At 48.3% G+C, this 18116-nt stretch overlaps 1 protein-coding gene across 3 annotated transcripts in view; it reads right to left on the reverse strand.

The window, feature by feature from the left end:
• Positions 1-15858: 15858 nt before the first annotated feature.
• LOC100009905 (chromatin target of PRMT1 protein-like) overlaps positions 15859-18116 on the reverse strand; it is a 40756-nt gene continuing 38498 nt past the window's right edge. For all 3 annotated transcript variants that reach the window (XM_056809760.1, XM_056809758.1, XM_056809759.1), the window contains one exon: positions 15859-18066. In XM_056809760.1, the coding sequence (XP_056665738.1) occupies positions 17038-18039 (1002 nt within the window). In that variant the 5' untranslated portion in view covers positions 18040-18066 and the 3' untranslated portion in view covers positions 15859-17037. The remainder of the gene's footprint in view (positions 18067-18116) is intronic.

Raw genomic sequence — 18116 nt, forward strand, 5'->3', positions numbered from 1 at the left:
CAAATGTGAATTTGGCATGGGACAGGTAGTTTTTTAATACACAGAAAGGGTCCCTAAACATAGCCGAATCACAGCATGTATTAGCAGGATGCAGTAACTTAACTTATTCATAAGGTTTAATACTCAAGTATCATCAGAATAGCAAACAATTTTTCTTGACTCCTGATTAAGCATTCTACAGTTCACCTTGGTTCTGTACTGTCTAACCACTTATTCCTAGCACTCATCTGCTGGGCAGTCTCTTGGTGGTCATCCTGTCATTTGATGATAATAATGATAGCTGGCATTTATAGAGTGATTTAAGGTTTGTCAAACACTTTACATGTGGTATCTCATTTGGGTTTCTCTAAATATCTGTGGAAAATGTGCTCTTATTATCCCTATGTATGGACAAAGAAAGTGAGGCAGAGTTAAGTGGCTTGCCTAGGGTTACACAGCTAGTAAGTGTGGGGGCAGAATCTGAATTCCCATCTTCTTGACTCCAATGGCAGAACTCTATTTGTTAGGCCCTGGCTGCCTCTAATGGACGTGCCCATTCTTCTATCAGCCACTGTTGCTCAGGGGACACTGAAGCTGACACCTCACAGGACCTCAATGGATGTTGAGCCTTTCAGAATTCATAAGATCATCACCAGTCCTGGACACATTTACTATGGGACACTTATTCACCAGAGACCTGGAAAGAGTCAACCCAAAGGAGGCAGGTATAACCATGTGCTCATGACCACATGGAAACTAAGTAATTCTCTTTCCCATTACCTGACACTAGTCAGAGAGAAAGAGGAGAGCAGAAAGACCATTAGCTCAAGTTTGTACATCAACTCTCTAAGGGCCTCTTCATCGTTTCCCCAATGGAAATGACTAACCCAAGCCCCTGAGTCACATGTGATCAGAAGTGGGCCCCCAAAGCCCTGACATGGTCGACTAGAAGCAGGCAGAGAATATCTGTGCAGGCTTTCATTACCTATTTATTTAGATAACAGCAGCATGGATGAACTGAGTCTCAGAATCTCTGAGTGGAAGGGGTCTCAGCCTCTTAAAGTGGCTTATTCCCTTAGAGAATGATATGAAGAAGTTTCCATGAGTTCAAGCCCAAGTCTCTCTCTTCGCAACTTTCACTCATTCCTCCTCGTTCCTCTAGGGCTACTCAGAGCATCCTGGGGCTTCCAGAACAGGTCTTGCCAGCCCAACTTCATTTCCTCTTTGGATGAGGTTACCAGACTGGCAGATGAGGTGTGCTACATGTACAGTTTGCCTAGATTGTTGGCAAAGTCTCTGACTCAGCATTGCCTTTGTGTGGGAGAGATAGATGAACACGGGTGAGATAATTATCATTGGATTAGGGGATCGGTCAAATGGCTGCATCCAATGAGTAGCCATTGGGGAGTCAGAGCCAGTTTGGCCTCTACAGTCTGCTAGTTGCCGCAGAGATCTGTGATGGTGGGTAGGTTGCTTAACAAACCGATCAGATTTGGGAGAGAGCGTTAACGTGAGGGTTGAGATCCAAAAAGCTCATCGAGACAAAGTGAATTCGATAACACTGAGTAGGGATAGATGCCTCTTTTTTCATCTGGGTTTAAAAAGCAAGCCTCCCAGATTAAAACTGGATAGCTTGGCTAGACAGCAATCCATTTGAAAAGGGCCATCAGTCGTGTGGGATGGCAGCCGATGAGATCACAGGCCACATGAAGTAAGACGCAGTGCCTAGACATGAGGAGGGAAGAGTCCCACTGTACTCTGCCCCAGTCAGACCACATCTGGAGTTGGGGCCCAAGTTCTGGCTACCACACTGTAGAGACATTGACAAGCAGTATGGTGACAGGCCTTGAGATGAGCTCCCATGAGGTCATGAGGAAGGACCTGAAGGTACTGAGTTCACAGCAGAAAAATCAGCCAACAGGAGATTTACCTTCAATTATTTAAAGGTCTGTCAAGTGGTAGAAAAATCATATTTGTTCACTTCGACTCCAGAGAGGAAAACTAGAAACAATGGGTAGATTGTTTTACCTATTGGTGGTAGAATTACAAAGTGGTAAATTGAGGCTTGGTGTGAAGAAAAATTTTCTAACCATTGGAGCTGTCCTATAGTGGAATGGACTTCCTGGGGAGGTAGTAGAGGTCCCCGTCATTGAAGGATTCTGATCAAAGGCACACGGGTCACAGAGGGAATTCCTGATCATATGTGGAACTAAGGACATCTGTTTAGGCAGCATAGCTGACTGTCTGGCTGGGAGCTTTTCTTTGTCGATCTAGGTGGGTAGAGAGCCTGTAGTCTTAGGGGGTTTAAGTTAAAAAAATAATTCGTAATGAATTCTTTTTTTTCAAAGTACTAACTGCACATAACTGGCCCAGGACCAGGTGGCTTAGGTCAGCAGTGAGGCTCAAACCCACTTCCTTCTGACTCAAAGTGTAGCGGACCATCCGCCACACCACAGTGTGCCTCAGGAAGGTCTTCGGTTCTGTTCTAATCAGTCAGTGGCACGCATTTCTTAAGAACCTTCTCCATGGCAAACCCTGCACCTGGTGCTGCTGGTCCCAAGCCCCGAGGAGGCTCCTAGCCCTTGGAGGGAAATGCACTCACAAGGATCCTGACTTGGCCCTTGAGTTCCGTTCAAGGATGATGACATGTAGGCAGTTTATGTGGACTCTGCAGAGGGGGTGGGAGCCTAGAAGAGTCCAGATTAACCTAGTACGTCTGTCTCCATCCCTCTCTCCATTGTCTGCTTTGCAATCATGCAGAACACAGTCGCTGCCTGCCTGCCAGAAGATGACAAGGAAGGCAGATGCAGACCCTGATAATACCTTTGGCATCCAGGCAGAGCTGCCTTGTACCTCCCAATATTTTTTAAACCCTCACCTTCCATCTTAGAATTAATACTGTGCATTGGTTCCAAGGCAGAAGAGCGGTAAGGGCTAGGCCATGGGGATGCCCAGGGTCACCCAGCCAGATTGGAACCTCGGGACCTCCCGTCTGCAGGCCTGGCTCTCTATCCACTGAGCCACCTGACTGCCCCTTTCCAGTGTTTGTAAGCTTTCTAGAGCCTTCAGAAGGGTGAATGGTGATGTAAATGTTTCTGCTCAGCTCGTGGGAAGTGCTGCCCTTAGTCAGAGCAGGGCCCTGGTTTTGGAGTAAGTCAAAATTCAGCTGTGTTAATTGGGCTAAGGATAAGACCATAAGACCTGGTGAGATGGGAGAGTCTGGAGGTTTTTAGTGGGTAGCCTAGGCATCCCCTCCTTGTTTGCCTAATTACCCAGAGAGCTAATTATCCTTTCTGTTGAACCAAATTTCCTTCTTTGCCCCAAACATGCAGTGCTCTCTGGGTGGGGAGGGGGTAAGGCAGGCAAAAGAAACTGAAGCTCTCTTTCCCATGATGGCCTTTCAAATACTTGAAGACAGCTATTAGACTCTGCGCATCTTTGTAACGTAGCCTAAGCACCTAGATTGGCGGCGTGCCCCAGTGGGGTGCCAAGGAATACAAAACACCAGGCGTGTAAGTGGCCGGCCAAGGCTTGTGGAAAGCAATTTGCAGATACCATCTTATTAGACTTCGTCTCCCGGTGAGATAAGCCCAGAAGAAGGGCCAGCACCTTTTTTTTCAGATGATTCCGGAAACGAAAGTCCCACAGAGGGGTTAATTGGCTTCCTTCTTCTGCCTCCTCAGCAGAAGCTCTGAGAGCAGAGGCCACATCCTGACTCCCGGCCCACCTTCTCTTGCCCTGGTGTCTCCCAAGTTTTTGCTGAGGGCCCATGATCCTTTTGAGGAGGCCTTCTAGATCAACGGGGTTGAAGGGGAGAAGGATATACAATTGTGCCAAGGAGCTGCGATTCTGGTGACGTGGGAGCGCCATTCCTTTGTGGACATCCCGTCACCAATTTATGACTTGGTAGTTAAATCCCAGAAAGTTACCTGGAGCTTTGGGGAGTCTGAGCGACTTAGGGGCTCCCACGGCTGCTGGCCGAGCATGGAGTTTGACCTTAGTTTCTCTCGACTGGGAGCTTCACATGCCATCTGAGTTGCTGAAAGCATACGTGAAGGAGAAAAACTGATGAATTCCCTTCAAATCAAATGATAGGTTGACAAGGACAGCTCAAGGTCCTACTGCGTTCCAAGTACTGTTCTAGGCACTGGGGAAGTCCAAGTTTTCTCACAGTCTTTGGGACTCACCCTGCCCTGGCTCTGCTGCACCCCGATCCAGATTGTTTCCCTCAGATATATTTTCTGACTTCTTTTAAGAGAAAATGGGATCCGATTTGGACAGGAGCAGCTATTGCCATGGCAACAGGAGGGTACCAAGAGGCGGCTACTCTGCTATTTTTGCTTGTTGTTCTGCGTGGAGATTCTTAAGGTGTTAAAGCAGTTCTGGGAAGCCACCTGGGAGAGGGTCCTAATTCTGTCGGGAATGGAACCCAGAGTAGCCTTTCCCTCTAGACTGTGGGGTGTGTGTATGTGGGGAGAGGGGAGGAGCTTTCTTGAAATTCCTTTGTCATTCTGGCCTCTGTGGCTTCCTGGATGGCCACAGATTTGATTCCATCGAGCAAGCCTCTATTTTTTAAAGCACCTACTATGCTAGGTGCAGGGGACACGAAGATGAAGAGGCAGCCATTGTTGTCCTCAAGGAACTCCTGTGGATTTTACTGCAAGGACCCAGCAAGGCCACAGAATAGAAAATTCAAGACAAATACTTTGTCCCAAATAATTTGGAAGAAAGTCTTAAAAACTGGAGGCCTTGAAGGTTGAGCTATGGAAGCAAGGGGTTCCCAGAGGTGGAGATTGGGAGGAAGAACATTTCAGGGACCTGGGACTGCCTGTGCAAAGATGAAGAGGCAGGAGACAGCGATTGAGTCTGAGGAACAGCTGGTCTGGCTGGGAACACTGGAGGGCAACTAGGTGGTATTACACCACATTGAGTGCTGGGCCCAGAACTAGGAAGACTGAAATTTGAATCCAGTTTCAGACCCTTTCTAGCTGGGTAAGTCACTTCCCCCTACCTTAGTTTCTCAATCTGTAAAACGACGGTGATATTAATAGCCCCTAACCCCCAGAGTTGTTGTGAGGATCAAATGACACAATATTTGTAAGACCACTAAGACATAGTAGGCTCAATGTACAGGCTAGTAGTGGTGGTAGTAGTAGCAGCAGTAGGAGGAGGAGGAGTAGAGAAGTACTAATTTGAGTTAAGTCTAGAAATATAGAGTGGAGCCAAATTGCAGAGGACATTTAGCAGCGAAACAGAGTAGTTGGTATGTTATCCTGTTTTATAGTAGAGGCAGGAGGGAATCATTGGGGTTTCTTGAGCAAGGGAATGACATGGTCAGATCTGTGCTTTGGAAGCAGGAATTGAGCATTTCCCGGGAAGACATATTGGAGAAGGAAGAGACGGAAGCCTAGGAGGCCCACTAGGAGGGAAATGGTATCCTGGGTGAGATCAGCTGGCACTTGACTGGCTCTCTTGCCTCTGGCCTACTTGGAAGTGGTGCCTGTAAAGTTCAGTAGTTTCATGGCTGTTGGCCCTGGCCCAGGGCATCCTGGTCTGGTGTCAGAATGGTTACTGAGAAACTCTCGTTGCTAGACATGACTTCAGTTGCTGGTCAAGTACCCTGGCTGAAGCTTTTCAAGTCTGACATTCCAGCTCACACGTAGAAGAATTGGGTCTTAGATTTCCGGGTGTTGTGGACAGAGCCTTGTGTTGGAAGCCAGAGGATCCAGGTTCAAATCTAAGCCCTACAACTTACAACCTGTACAATATTAGGAAAGACACTGAGAAAGGGCCTCCATTTTCTCATTTTAAAATCCGAGGATTAGAATGGATGACTTCTAAAATGACTTCCATCTCTGGCTGCATAGTCTTGTCATCTTTACAGAGCTGCCAAGTTCGTATTCCTAAAATGCAGATCTGACTTCCACTCTCCTACTAAAAAAATCTAATGTGGCTCCCTATTGCCCCATCAATTTTAATTGAACATTGAAACTCCTCCTTGTGGTAGTTGAAATCTTTGACAATCTAGCTCCCACCTCCTGTCCTAGGCTTTTTGCATGTTATTTCTCTCCACATTCTTCACGGATCAGTTAAATGAAAGAAATGTTGCATGTAGGGAAATGATGAGCTGCTTTCCCAGGGAGCCCTTGGCTAGATGGACCCCCATTCACATAGACAGTCTTTCTATTATGGACCCCTGGGGAGCCTTACTTGTAGTGAACTAGCCCAAGCCTTGCTTGCTTCGTCCAACCACTTTCTCAGAGTGGCTGGTGTCAGAAGCAGATTCTTTACCTCAGAAATATAGTCATTGCAATGTTCTTATTCATTTGCAAATCGTGTTCTTGGAGTAACCGATTCTGTCTACAAGCTAGACAGAGAATCTTAGCTTGGTAGACTTGGGTCTAGAAGGGACCTTAGGGATCAACCAACCCAACCCTCATTCAACAGAAGAGCAATCTGAGGCCTAGAAGTTAGCGTACCTGTCTGAGGGCTGGACATACGCATGGTGGGAGCTTCCCTGGGTGCCTATCCAAGATTAGAACCTTGAATTTCTTGTCCCTTTTTGTTTCTGCCTGGAGCCAGCTTGGGGAGACTTGGTCTGGGATGGAGTCTCCATTTCTTCTCGTGTTTTTTTAATAGCCACAAGTGAGAAACATCATGAGCTAAGGACATCATCCAGGCAGAAAGCCTGTTGGACACCACTCCTAACTGTGGCTAAATGTTTCCCCAAAGTAGGAAGGGATGCACTAGCACACTCTCCTTTTCTTTACCCTCTTCTTAATGCCCCTGAAGTAGCATGGCACACTTTGGGCTTCCTCCCCTTCTGCAGTAGGGACCTTTGCCCCCTGGCCCTTGGGATCTTCTTCCAGTGGGCAACTCTTGCTCTTCTCGGTGACAAAAGATGGAAACCCAGTACGTACACTAGAGTGCGATGGTAGGAAGCTGGCTGCACATGGAATGAACCTGAAAAATGGGGATAACAAGAACCTTCCTCACAGGTTCACTGAGGGCATCGAATGAGATCATATTTGCAAGGTGTTTTACCAAGGGCTAGATGCATTTTCTGTCATACTCCCGACTTATTGGTCATGGAGAGGGTATCAAAATCTATCTCGCTCCCCACTGCTACTTCCAGAGCTTCCCTAGACAACCTTCCCTAGGGAAACTATGTGGATAGTGCTGGGCCTGGAGTCAGAAGGACCTGAGTTCAAATCTAACCTCAGTAGCCATGTAATCCTAGACAAGACCCTTAAGTCTATTGACCTCCGTTTCCTCATCTGCCAAAAGAACCCGAGAAGGAAATGGCCAACCACTCCAGCATCTCTGCCAAGAAAACCCCAAATGGGGTCACAAAGAGGCAAAAAGAACTTGAAAAAAGAAGAGTGAAACAGATTGCCACTAAAGTCCTTGTCCACTCTCAACTTCTATGATTTTCTGATTTTGTTAGTGTAGCCCAGTCTCCGTATGAAAACCTCCTCCACCAATTAAGATCCGTGACTTATCTCTGAATCGCAGGCTTAGAGACTTGAACTTAAGTGACCTGCCCAAGATCATGCAGATGTCTGTGTTAGAGACCAGGCTTGACTCTAGAGCCTCCTAATTCCAAGGCTGGCTCTTTTATGTTCTTTTTTTTAATGAATGCCATGGAGTTTTAAAAAAAATGTCTCCTGGGTGGAATTGAATTGATGGAGAATGGTAACTGGGGGGAGTTTTGTTAGGTGACCAGATGGGTTTCATTTCCTCCCCCGTGCCTCAGTTTCCTCATAGGGTTGCTCATATAGAATCAAATAATTTCTCAGAAATGCTTTGACGCCATAAATGGCTCCATAAATGTGTGCTGTTATCCTATGTATTCTTTATATTCATCTAATTAATCTAATTTCAGGCTAGCCACACTGATTTAATCAGTCTGACATGGAGAACTCCTCTATCATTTATAGACTTAGAGGTTGCCTGGGAGCACGAGAGGTTAAGTGCCTCACAGAGCTGCCGGGCCAGAGGCTGGCCTTGAACTACCGTGCTGCAAGGCCAGCTCTCCATTCACTCATGTGCCCTGTTTCTCTAGCCAGACACAGCAGCCTGCTAATAATGGGAATGCTCATCGGCTGGACAGGAAAGCGTCTCCATAGCAGAAAAGAAAACAGTTCAGAAAGCTCTAGATGTCATGCTCAGGATTCTGTCTGGAAAGCAAGAGATAAGTCGAGAAAAATAGTACAAAGCAATAGAAATCATAACAATAAATTGTCAGGTATATAGCACTTTGTGTATATATTCTCTCAGTTTATTGGTCCCAATGGCCTCTGAGGCGGGTTCAGTAATTATCTCCATCATACAGATGAGGAAACTGAGGCCAAGAAAAGTGTGGGAGGCAGAATCGGAATTTATATCTTCTGGCTTTCTGAGTCTGATGTTGTGCCACTGAGCTACCTCTAGAAATAGAAAAAGGGGACTGGAAAACAGAGCTTTAAAGAACCTAAGATGGTGTCTTTTTATCAAGGAGAGGCGTGAGAAGGTAATGGTTTACCGAGTCAACTTCATTAACTCTTCTCCTTTGGACCCTGCGAAGAGGAAGTGACTTGCCCAGAGTCACGTGGCGAGTGTCAGTGGAGAAGTTTGAATCTAGGTCTTCTCTACACTGGGCCTGAAACTCCATCCTTTTGACATGCTTCAGAGCATTCACACTGTCCTTTTCTGGGATCTGGCTTTGGCTGTGTGACCCTAGGTTAGTCCCTTGATCTATCTGAGCCTTGCTTACATCTTTATCTAAAAATTGAGGGAATCTGAGATAAAATAACTTTCTCGACAACCTCTTGGGATTGGTGAGAGATAAATGAGGTGATATATATATATGTGTGTGTATGGAGAGTTTTGCATCTTCTAAAGCAGTGGAGACAAGCAATTGCTAGGTTTCCTCTATAATTCCTGGATCCTATGAAGTACTTATTCTGTACCAGGCACTGGGGATGGAAACCCAGGACCGAAATGGCCTCTCTCCAGTCTGTCTTCCTGCAAACCCTGTGGCTTGGACCTTTAGCAAGGCGTCTTCAGACGGAACTCCCACACTACATTTGGGTCCTGATGGCCATTTCTCCCCCCTTTTGCCCCCCTCCTCAAATACCCTGAAAGCCTTGAGGAGCGGACGGCCCTGCCTCCAGGGTTCTTGGGACCTCTGCAGGGGCACCTAGGAATCCCAAAAGTCCAGGAGGAAGCTGTCATCGAGCCTCTCCCAATCCTGTTTTTCAGCTGCCTCCTCCTTACTTGGTCAGGCCTTACTTAGACCTGAAAACCCCGCAGTCTCAGGCTGGCTACGGAAACCCATTTTCTTCCTTTTAAGAAATCAGAGGAAAAGAAATAGCAAGCCAGAAACTCAAAGCAGCCCTCTCCATGGCTCCTTTCGTTTGGCTGCAGCTCAGCTGCTTTCCCTGGGCCCAGGTTCACGAGAAGGGTAATGGCAGAGAGATTTTTCTGTTCTGTGATTTCCAGTGATTAAACAACCATTGCGATTGTGTGCTTTGAAGTCTCAACAAACAGTGGGCGCTGGCTCCATGATTACCCCATGTCTTCTTCCGGTTCGCCTGAGCCATCTTGGTATCCAAACCCGCTGAGTGCAGACAAAATTACACACTGTCATTGGATTCAAATAAGATAACGGCACGGTTCGGGAGACGAAGGGAAAATTAAAGTCGAAGGAGAAGCTGGCATTTCTCCCTGCCCCCTGCCCAGGCACGTCTGCTGGGCCACCCCTGCCTTCTCTCCTCTGGCTTGTGCCACAGTTGGGATGGGTTCCCGCATGGTAATTGGATTTGGATTTGATTTTTCAGGGAAATCCCTTAACGATCTCTGTCTTTTCTATCTCACGATAAGGAAAATCGACAGCATTTTGCTGGGTATTCTTTCTTGTGTTCCCCTCCTGCCGTTGCTACTGCTGCTAATGGCAGATCAAATGAGGCAATAGATGGGAAGCACTTTGTGAACCCTGGAGTTCTCCACTGTTAGTTGTGTGAAGAATCGCTGCCGCCGCTTCCTCACCCTAAAAGGCTGATAAAGAGCTCGACATCCTTGATGTCCTTTGACTCAGAAAAGTGCAAAGGGCAGAGGGTTTAGAGTCTGAGGACCTGGGTTCAAATCCCAGCTCTCCCATTTACTAGTTGTGTGTCTTGGGGTGGATCACTTAACTAAGATGGGCACGTCAGAGAAGGGAGAGACTGGAAGCCGGGAGTCCAGAGAGGAGTCTAAGATCATGGTGGAGGTGAATTCCTGATGAGCAAATGCCTCTACCATTGCCGGTTGGCAGTTGTTCTACCATGGAGAGCTGCCTCTAGCAATGAGAGGTTAAGTGACTTCCCCAGGCTCACTCAGCCAGTCTGTAACACAGCTGGGACTCCCAGAAGCTGACTACTGTGGGTCATTCTGGCCTCAGGATGAACAACCAGGAGAAGAGGCTGAGGAGGAGGCATGTTTGAACAGAGAGGAGGATAAACGGGAGAGGAGTGCCGTAGAAGCCAGGAGCACTGGGAGCCAAGACAAGAAGGTGAAGGGATAATAGAAAAGTCACCCGAAAAACCAAGTCATCTTGTACCCATCCATAGTGCAGTGACGGAAACTATGGAGAGACTTTGTAAAGGAATGATGGAAAAGTTCAAGGATTCTCTGGGCTTAGAGATGGAAGGGCAGGAGCCAAGGGGCAGATGAGAGGCCCTGTGAGGTCCCGCTCATCTCTGGGATCCCAGGGGCTTCCTAGCAGGAGATGAGGAGGAAGAAGGCAGGAAAAGGAGAGTGGCAACCCAACATTAGGGGATTCCCAGTTCTGGGAAGGGTTACCATGAGAGGCTTCTCACTCTAGCCAGTCTGGATGTGGGTGGAGCCCTCATACCGTTAGGTCCAACCTTCTGCTTTCCCAAACACTTCCTTTCATGATTAACTAGGCTTCGTATTTCCCCAGCTTTTCTTTTGTATTTTCGCCATTGTCATGGTGTCATGCAAAGAACGTAGGACCAATTGTCCCATCCTGTCTCCCATACTTACTAGCTCTGTAGTCATCAACTCTGCCTCAGTTTGCTTATCTGTAATATTGGGACACTAATACCTGCTAACTCCTACCTTGTGACGTTGCCAAGTCATTCAAAAAATATTTGAGTTGGAAGAGCTGGTGTTGCTTCTGCCACCCTCCCCCCAACACATTAGGGATTGACCAGGGACCCAGATGTTTTCTCCCTGTTATGTGTGGCACCATTCCCACCATATTCTTTGGGGCCATTGTTCCATTTCACAGATGGGCCAGCTGAGGCTCTAACCCCCAAATTCAGTCAATGGCAAATGGTCATGGCTTTGCTTCTCCCTGAAGATCATTTTGTAGGGAAGCATTTTCCCATAGACCTCAGTTTGTCCTTCTTTACAATGGGAAGGGGAAACCCTGATAGCTGTCCTCTGAGATCCCTTTCAATTCTCCAGCTTTTAGGGTATCCAGGTTCCTGGGCATTCATTACCAAAGCATTACTTATGATGCTACAAAGATGGCCACCGTCCCTCAGCAATGCAAGCGGCAGGAGTAGGCTGTTTCCTTCCTGCTCCCTCCCAGCCCACTTTCTATTTGCATCTAGATAAACACTTCCATCTCTAGCTCCAGACCTCAGGGTGCCAGTGATCCCCACCCTAGCCAAGCCAAGCCGCTCTCATTGGCATCCCATGTATACTTCATGGTTCCCCAAATGCCTGCCTTCCCCCAGCCAGCTCCCCTGAACACTCAGATATTTTAATAAAGACCTCGGGCCTAAAAAATACATGGAGACGGGAGGCCAGGCTAATCAAACCTCTATTGACTCTAATTGGCATTTGCTGGGTGGTGACAGGGTCAGGCCCAGAAGTGTTTGCCTTGTTGTGCCTTTGCCCTGAACTAGCCCTCAAAGAGGCCCGGGTGGCCTGGGCCCAGAACAGTTTGAGGGGGTCTTTCCGGGCTTAAGCTTCACTTTCACTGGTGAACTAGGGCACAGAGAGTGAGGATCCCAAGAGTCAGCATGGATGTGCCACTCACTCCCTGCCGCCCAGCCCTCCCCAGAGGGCCAGCCAGCTCCCTGCCCAAGCAAAGCCAACTGGCTAACTGCATGGGGATGGGTTCTAGTGAATTCCTCAAACAGTAAGAGCCCAATGTATGATGTAAACAACTATAATATGAGTGGCAATGCCCTGAGGGAGGAACAGAGAGAGAGAGACAGAGAGAGAGAGAGAGAGAGAGAGAGAGAGAGAGAGAGAGAGGGGGGGGCGGAGGGAGAGGGAGGGAGAGGGACAGAGGGACAGAGGGACAGAGACAGAGAAAGAAAGACAGAGAGAGAAAGAGAGGGAGAGAGAGATCAGGAGGGAGAGGGAGGGAGAGAGAGAAGCAGAGAGATTGGGGGGAGAGAGACAGAGAGAGAGAGAGAGAGAGGGAGAGGGAGAGACAGAGACAAAGAGACAGAGAGAAAAAGAAAGAGAGGGAGCTACAGAGAAAGAGAGGGGGAGAGAGATCGGGAGGGAGAGAGAGAGAAGAAGAGGGGGGAGAGACAGAGAGGGGAAGAGAGAGAGGGGGGAGGGAGGGAGAGGGACAGAGGGACAGAGACAGAGAAAGAAAGACAGAGAGAGAAAGAGAGGGAGAGAGAGAAGCAGAGCGAGTGGGGGGAGACAGAGAGAGAGAGAGAGAGGGAGAGGGAGAGACAGAGACAAAGAGACAGAGAGAAAAAGAAAGAGAGGGAGCGACAGAGAAAGAAAGGGAGAGAGAGATCGGGAGGGAGAGAGAGAGAAGAAGAGTGGGGAGAGAGACAGAGAGGGGAAGAGAGAGAGAGAGAGAGAGAGAGAGAGAGAGAGAGAGAGAGAGAGAGAGAGAGAGAGAGAGAGAGGGGGAGAGGGACAGAGACAGAGAAAGAAAGACAGAGAGAGAAAGAGAGGGAGAGAGAGATCAGGAGGGAGAGGGAGGGAGAGAGAGAAGCAGAGCGAGTGGGGGGGAGAGAGACAGAGAGAGAGAGAGAGAGGGAGAGGGAGAGACAGAGACAAAGAGACAAAGAGAAAAATAAAGAGAGGGAGCAACAGAGAAAGAGAGGGAGAGAGAGAGAGAGAGAGAGAGAGAGAGAGAGAGAGAGAGAGAGAGAGAGAGAGAGAGAGAGAAAGGGAGAGAGAGAGAAAACTGGCTTACAGGCCAAGAAGGCTGAGGATCAAGTCTGCCTCTGACAAAAAAGCAGTTGGGACATCTAGGTGGCTTGGTGGATTGAGAGCTAGACTTAGAGACAGGAGGTCTTGGGTTCAAATCTGCCCTCAGGCACTTCCTACCTGAGACCTTGGGCAATTCACTTGATCCCCATTGCCCAGCCCTTACCACTCTCCAGTCTCAAAGTGTGAGTGGAGTTTGCAGATTGAACCTCTTAAAGCACTGGATGAAAACACAAAAGATCCCCCCCCCCCCAGCATGTAAGATGCTGTGGTAGGCTGGCTCCAGTGACAGCACAGCTAAACTTCCATATGTGTGTGAGGGAGGAAGGGGGCATGGGGATGGCTTTAGAGGTGATCCTGGAGGAGCCACGTGAAGGGAGAGCAGGCCGGAAGCAAAGGGAAGCGTGATGGCTGCCCAGTGAGATGTTTTCGGTTAGCAAGGTAGACTTGGAGGCTCATTCAGACGGCCCAGGCAGGCAGCCTTCTGTGAAGCTGCTAGTACAGGCTGGGAAGGCCAAGTGGGCCAGTGGAGGAAGTGAGATCACAGCAACCATTTGTTGTGTGAGGAACTGCAGGCAAACCACCAGGGAGAGGCAATATGTTCTCTACCTTTATGGAATATGCTAATTCTCCTGTCCAGAAGCTTTATACTGCCCTGAATTTCTAGCCATCCTTTAAAGCTAAACTCAAGTCTCCTCCCAGCCTCCCCCACTCCCTTCCTCACCTCTACCTCAAGGGCAATCGGCTTCCAGCTCACAGAATCAGTCCTCAACCCAGAAAGGCCCCCTGTGGCCTTAGTCTAAGCCCTCCCTGACCAAGAATCTCCTCAAAGTGGCTCCAATTCAGCTTCCACCAGAAACCCTTAAGGGGGTGGAGTGGGGCAAGGCCTCCATGAACTTGGCAGCCCCATCCCACTTTAGGAGCTGTGAGGAAGCTTGTCCGGACATGTTTGTGTACCCCATCCATTGCTCTGGATTCTGACCACTGAGGCCAAGTATAATCCCTGCTCCCCCATGTCAGCCCTTCAGACTTAGACACAAGCTCTCCTGTCCCCCTGCCCTTCTCAAGGTGGCTGCATAGTGACTCCATGTGATCTGGTGGGCAGCAAGTGCTTAAGGGCCCAGTGAGAATTCTCTGAAGAGCTTGGTCCACCCAGCCATTATTTCCCTTCTTCCCTTTCAGCTGTATTAGGCTCATTTCTCCTAAAGTCTTTTGTGGCTGTTCTCTTATATCCCAGCATGAGGGTTCTTGTCTTGATCTGACAGCAGGGGGTCCCTCCACACCTTTTGCATCCTTATCCCCCCAGAACAGTGTTGGGGAACCTATGGCACACTTGCTAGAGGGTGCCAGAGGGGCTGCTCCCTTCCCTTTCTCCACATGAGCCTGAAGATATTTCTCCCGTCACCCGTCTCATTGGCCAGCAGCCCAATGGGAGCACTCCCTCCCCCCGTGACTGGGATAAGGCAGGGTAGGGGGCTCACATGTGTTGTGAGGGTTCCAGTTTGGGCACCCTGTCTCTGAAAGGTTCACCCTTGCTGACCTAGAACAACATCTTCTCGAGTCAATTTTCCCCAATACTTGCTTAAATGAATTGGATTTCCAAATTCCTAGTGATGGCTTCATGCTACAGTTGGTTTTCATGTATGAATGTCCCATTTTCCCTCTCCTTTCTCTAAGGCCCCAAGTGAAGTGGACACTAGATCATAAATGTGTCACCCAGTGGATGCTGGAGCTCTGGGGGTGGGGGAGCTCACTTTCCATTAGACACAGAAGCTTGTCTGTTGAACTGTTAACAGCTTTTGAGGGAGTCTGTTATATTTGCCCTGCTTTCAGCAAACATATATTAAGTACTTACTGTGTACAGAGCATAGTCCATTTCCTGGCCCCGTGTTCAGCAAAGACACCGGGAAATACTTACTGCTGGTAAAGTGAGTGCCCTGAGCCCATCAGACAGTTGGAGTCAGAGGCCTGGTACTCTTGAGGAGAAAATCTTGGAGAAAAACACTGGGAAGTCATAGCAACAAAGAATTTCAGGCCTGAAGGGTGCCACAGAAATCCTCCAGTTCAATTCTTTTGAATATTTTGGTCAGAAAACAGAAACCCAGCCAGGTTAAATAACTTGCCCAAAGTCACACAGTCAGTTAGTGAGAGCAGCACCCAAAGGCTCAGGGTTCTGAGAGAGGGGAAATGGAATAGATGGGGCTGAAGAACTAACCCTGGGAAGTGACTGCAGCTCCTGGCGAGGAGAAGGCTGCACAGACCAAGGGATCAGGGCAGGGCGTGTGTCACAGCCAGCCAGAAAGGAGAGCATAACCAGACGGAGGTGAGGAATCAATGGCCTTGACCACATCGGAGGGGATATGGGAATGAGAAAAGGCCCCCGAATTTGACAATTAGGAAGTCACTCTTTGAGTAGAGTGGGAGAGGGTCAAGGAGGAAGCCCGTGGGAGCAAAGTGAGTGAGGGGTGTCAGACAGGGGTCAAAGGAACCCCTTCCCTCCTCAGCTGCCCCATCTGTGAAATGAGGCAATTCCCTAGACCTTTTCCTCCCCCAAGGTCCTTTCCAGTTGGTCGAATAAGGAGAAAAAAGTGGGGCATAAGGAGCAAGAGAGGAGAGCCAGAAGTTTCATTTTAAGGAAGTAAATATGATATGTGAGATTTGGGTTTCTAAATTCCTTTTGAAAAAAACAACACAAAATACCTCTTGAGATTTTAACTTTTTAATCAATCAAAAACAGGCGCAATACATACTATGGGCTTTTAGCTTTCGAATAGATCAGAAACATTCAGAATTCATATTATGAGATTATATAGTTTTCGAATGAATTAAAAAACATACAGAGTACATATGAAGAGATTACAGCTTTCTAGTTCAAACAACACACAGCGCATGTTATACATACAATTCGCATGTTATACATACAATTCGAGCTTTCAGCTAATTAAAAAAAACAAACCCATGTCCTTTCCAACCAATTGGAGACGAGTGTCTCTTTTCAAAATCCAACCGCCGCCATTAGTATAGTTAAACCGTAGGACATTTGGGAAAGAACTAAGCAGAAATCTACAGAATTAACTGGAAAGGGGAGGAGTGTGGCAGGTAGGTCACCGTTCAGAATATACAAAGATGAGTGTCTTACAGAACATTATGCCCCCTGCTCCTGCTGCTTACCCTTTAATTTGCTAAAGTTGAGGGCTGCCCCTTTGCTTGTAACTAAGCAGCCTGCTGTTCCTTCTATTATTTTTTTGTTTGTGTCAAAAAGCTCCAAGTGAAGATTAGTCAATCCACAGTTAAGTTACCTTCCCACCACGGCCTATACTTTAACCTATGAGAGGCGGCAGCTGCCATGGCGCACACTTGGGTGTTACCTTGAAGCTGGTAGTTTAAGCTGGTGCTCACAACTTTTTAAATCCTCCTCCCCCTCCCGCCTCATACACCCACTTAATGTGATAAATCAGGATAGCCCAATGGGCCTCCTGTGGAGGATTCTGCACGGTTCTTTTACTAAGCCACCGTGGATTAAAAATGACAAATATCTATCAGTTCTGTTGTAGCTCTTGGCAACAGGGAAGGGTCTCCACGTGATGCTCCTAAGATTGTGCCTGGAACCTTCTGGTGGAGCCCGCTAGGTTGTAAGCATAAATAAGCAGGACCTATGTGTCCTGAATTGATTGGCATAAGGAGGTGGGGCAAATGCACCAGGGACAGGAGGAAAAAAGCAATTTAAATTATAAATGTGAATACATACATACACAGAAAGAGAAAAATGGAGGACATAAAACCAAATTCAAGGGGAAAAATACAATTTCATGCAACAATGTTAAAGTCAAGATAAGCCTATAAACAACTGGAAATTAATTTGTCAACAAAGCTGGCATTGATCTAATATTTGGCCTTTTCTGGGGTTTGGGCCATGTAAGCATCAAGCTCAGCATCCAAATGGCCCCGGCTTTTTGACATGTATGCATCTAATTGGTTATCCAGCTGTTCTTTGGTCAGAGGAGCTTGGGAAGCAGCCTGCCAGCGACTGCGACCACGACCACGACCACCAAAGCCCCCTTGCCCTCTGCGGCCTTCACTGGTCATCCCTCCACTGCCGCTGGATCCTCCCCACCTAAAACCTCTACGGACATCACCTCTTCTCCCTCTCCTCTGGGGAGACCTTGATCTGCTTTGGCGAGATTCTCTACCCTGATGAGAGTATGACCCTCTCTTTCCATGTGACTGAAATCTAGAGGCCCGCCCTTCCCGTGTTTCTTCTCGGCCCCTGTAGGTTTGAGGCTCATCCCCGTAATAACGGCTTCCAGAGTATGTGCCTCCCCATCCCCCAGTTGCTTTCCTGCCCAGGGTCCCATAGGGCCAGCCCAAACGTGCACGAATATTGCTCTTACCCAGGCGCTGCTTCAAGCTGTCCTTGAGAGTCAGGGCTGCCTGGACAGAGGGGCGACGCTCCATCTGTTGGGCTAGTTTTTGGTTCCGTGACATGGGCCGGCTCTGGAAAGATCTGGAGCTGGTGTCACGCCTCTGTGAGGGATCACGCCGGGCTCTGTCTCGCTCCAGCTGCGACTCTGGCTCGGACTCTGGCTCGGACTCCAACTCTGAATCTGGCTCCCGCTCTGGATCCCCATCCAGCTCTAGCACCGCCACTCGCTCCACCTCCACCTCCCGCTCCGGCTCTGGCTCTGGCTCTGGCTCCTGCACCACCTCCTGCACCACCTCCCGCTCAGGCACCCGCTCTGATTTCTGGTCCTGCTCCTGCGGATCTGTGGTGGCCTGGATGGTCACCCGCACCGGCTGCTTGGTCAGCATCTCAGTGAAGCGCTGATTCAGGGACATTTTGGTGGTGTTCTTAAACACGACTTTTGGAGAGGGTGGGGAAGCCATCTCTGCTTCACTAGGGCCTGCTAAGACCTAGGAAAATCAGTGCCCAAACATGGTCAGAATTAAGGAGATCTGCGAAC

This window comes from Monodelphis domestica, chromosome X (genome assembly GCF_027887165.1).
Source record: "Monodelphis domestica isolate mMonDom1 chromosome X, mMonDom1.pri, whole genome shotgun sequence".
Taxonomy (NCBI): Eukaryota; Metazoa; Chordata; class Mammalia; order Didelphimorphia; family Didelphidae; genus Monodelphis; species Monodelphis domestica.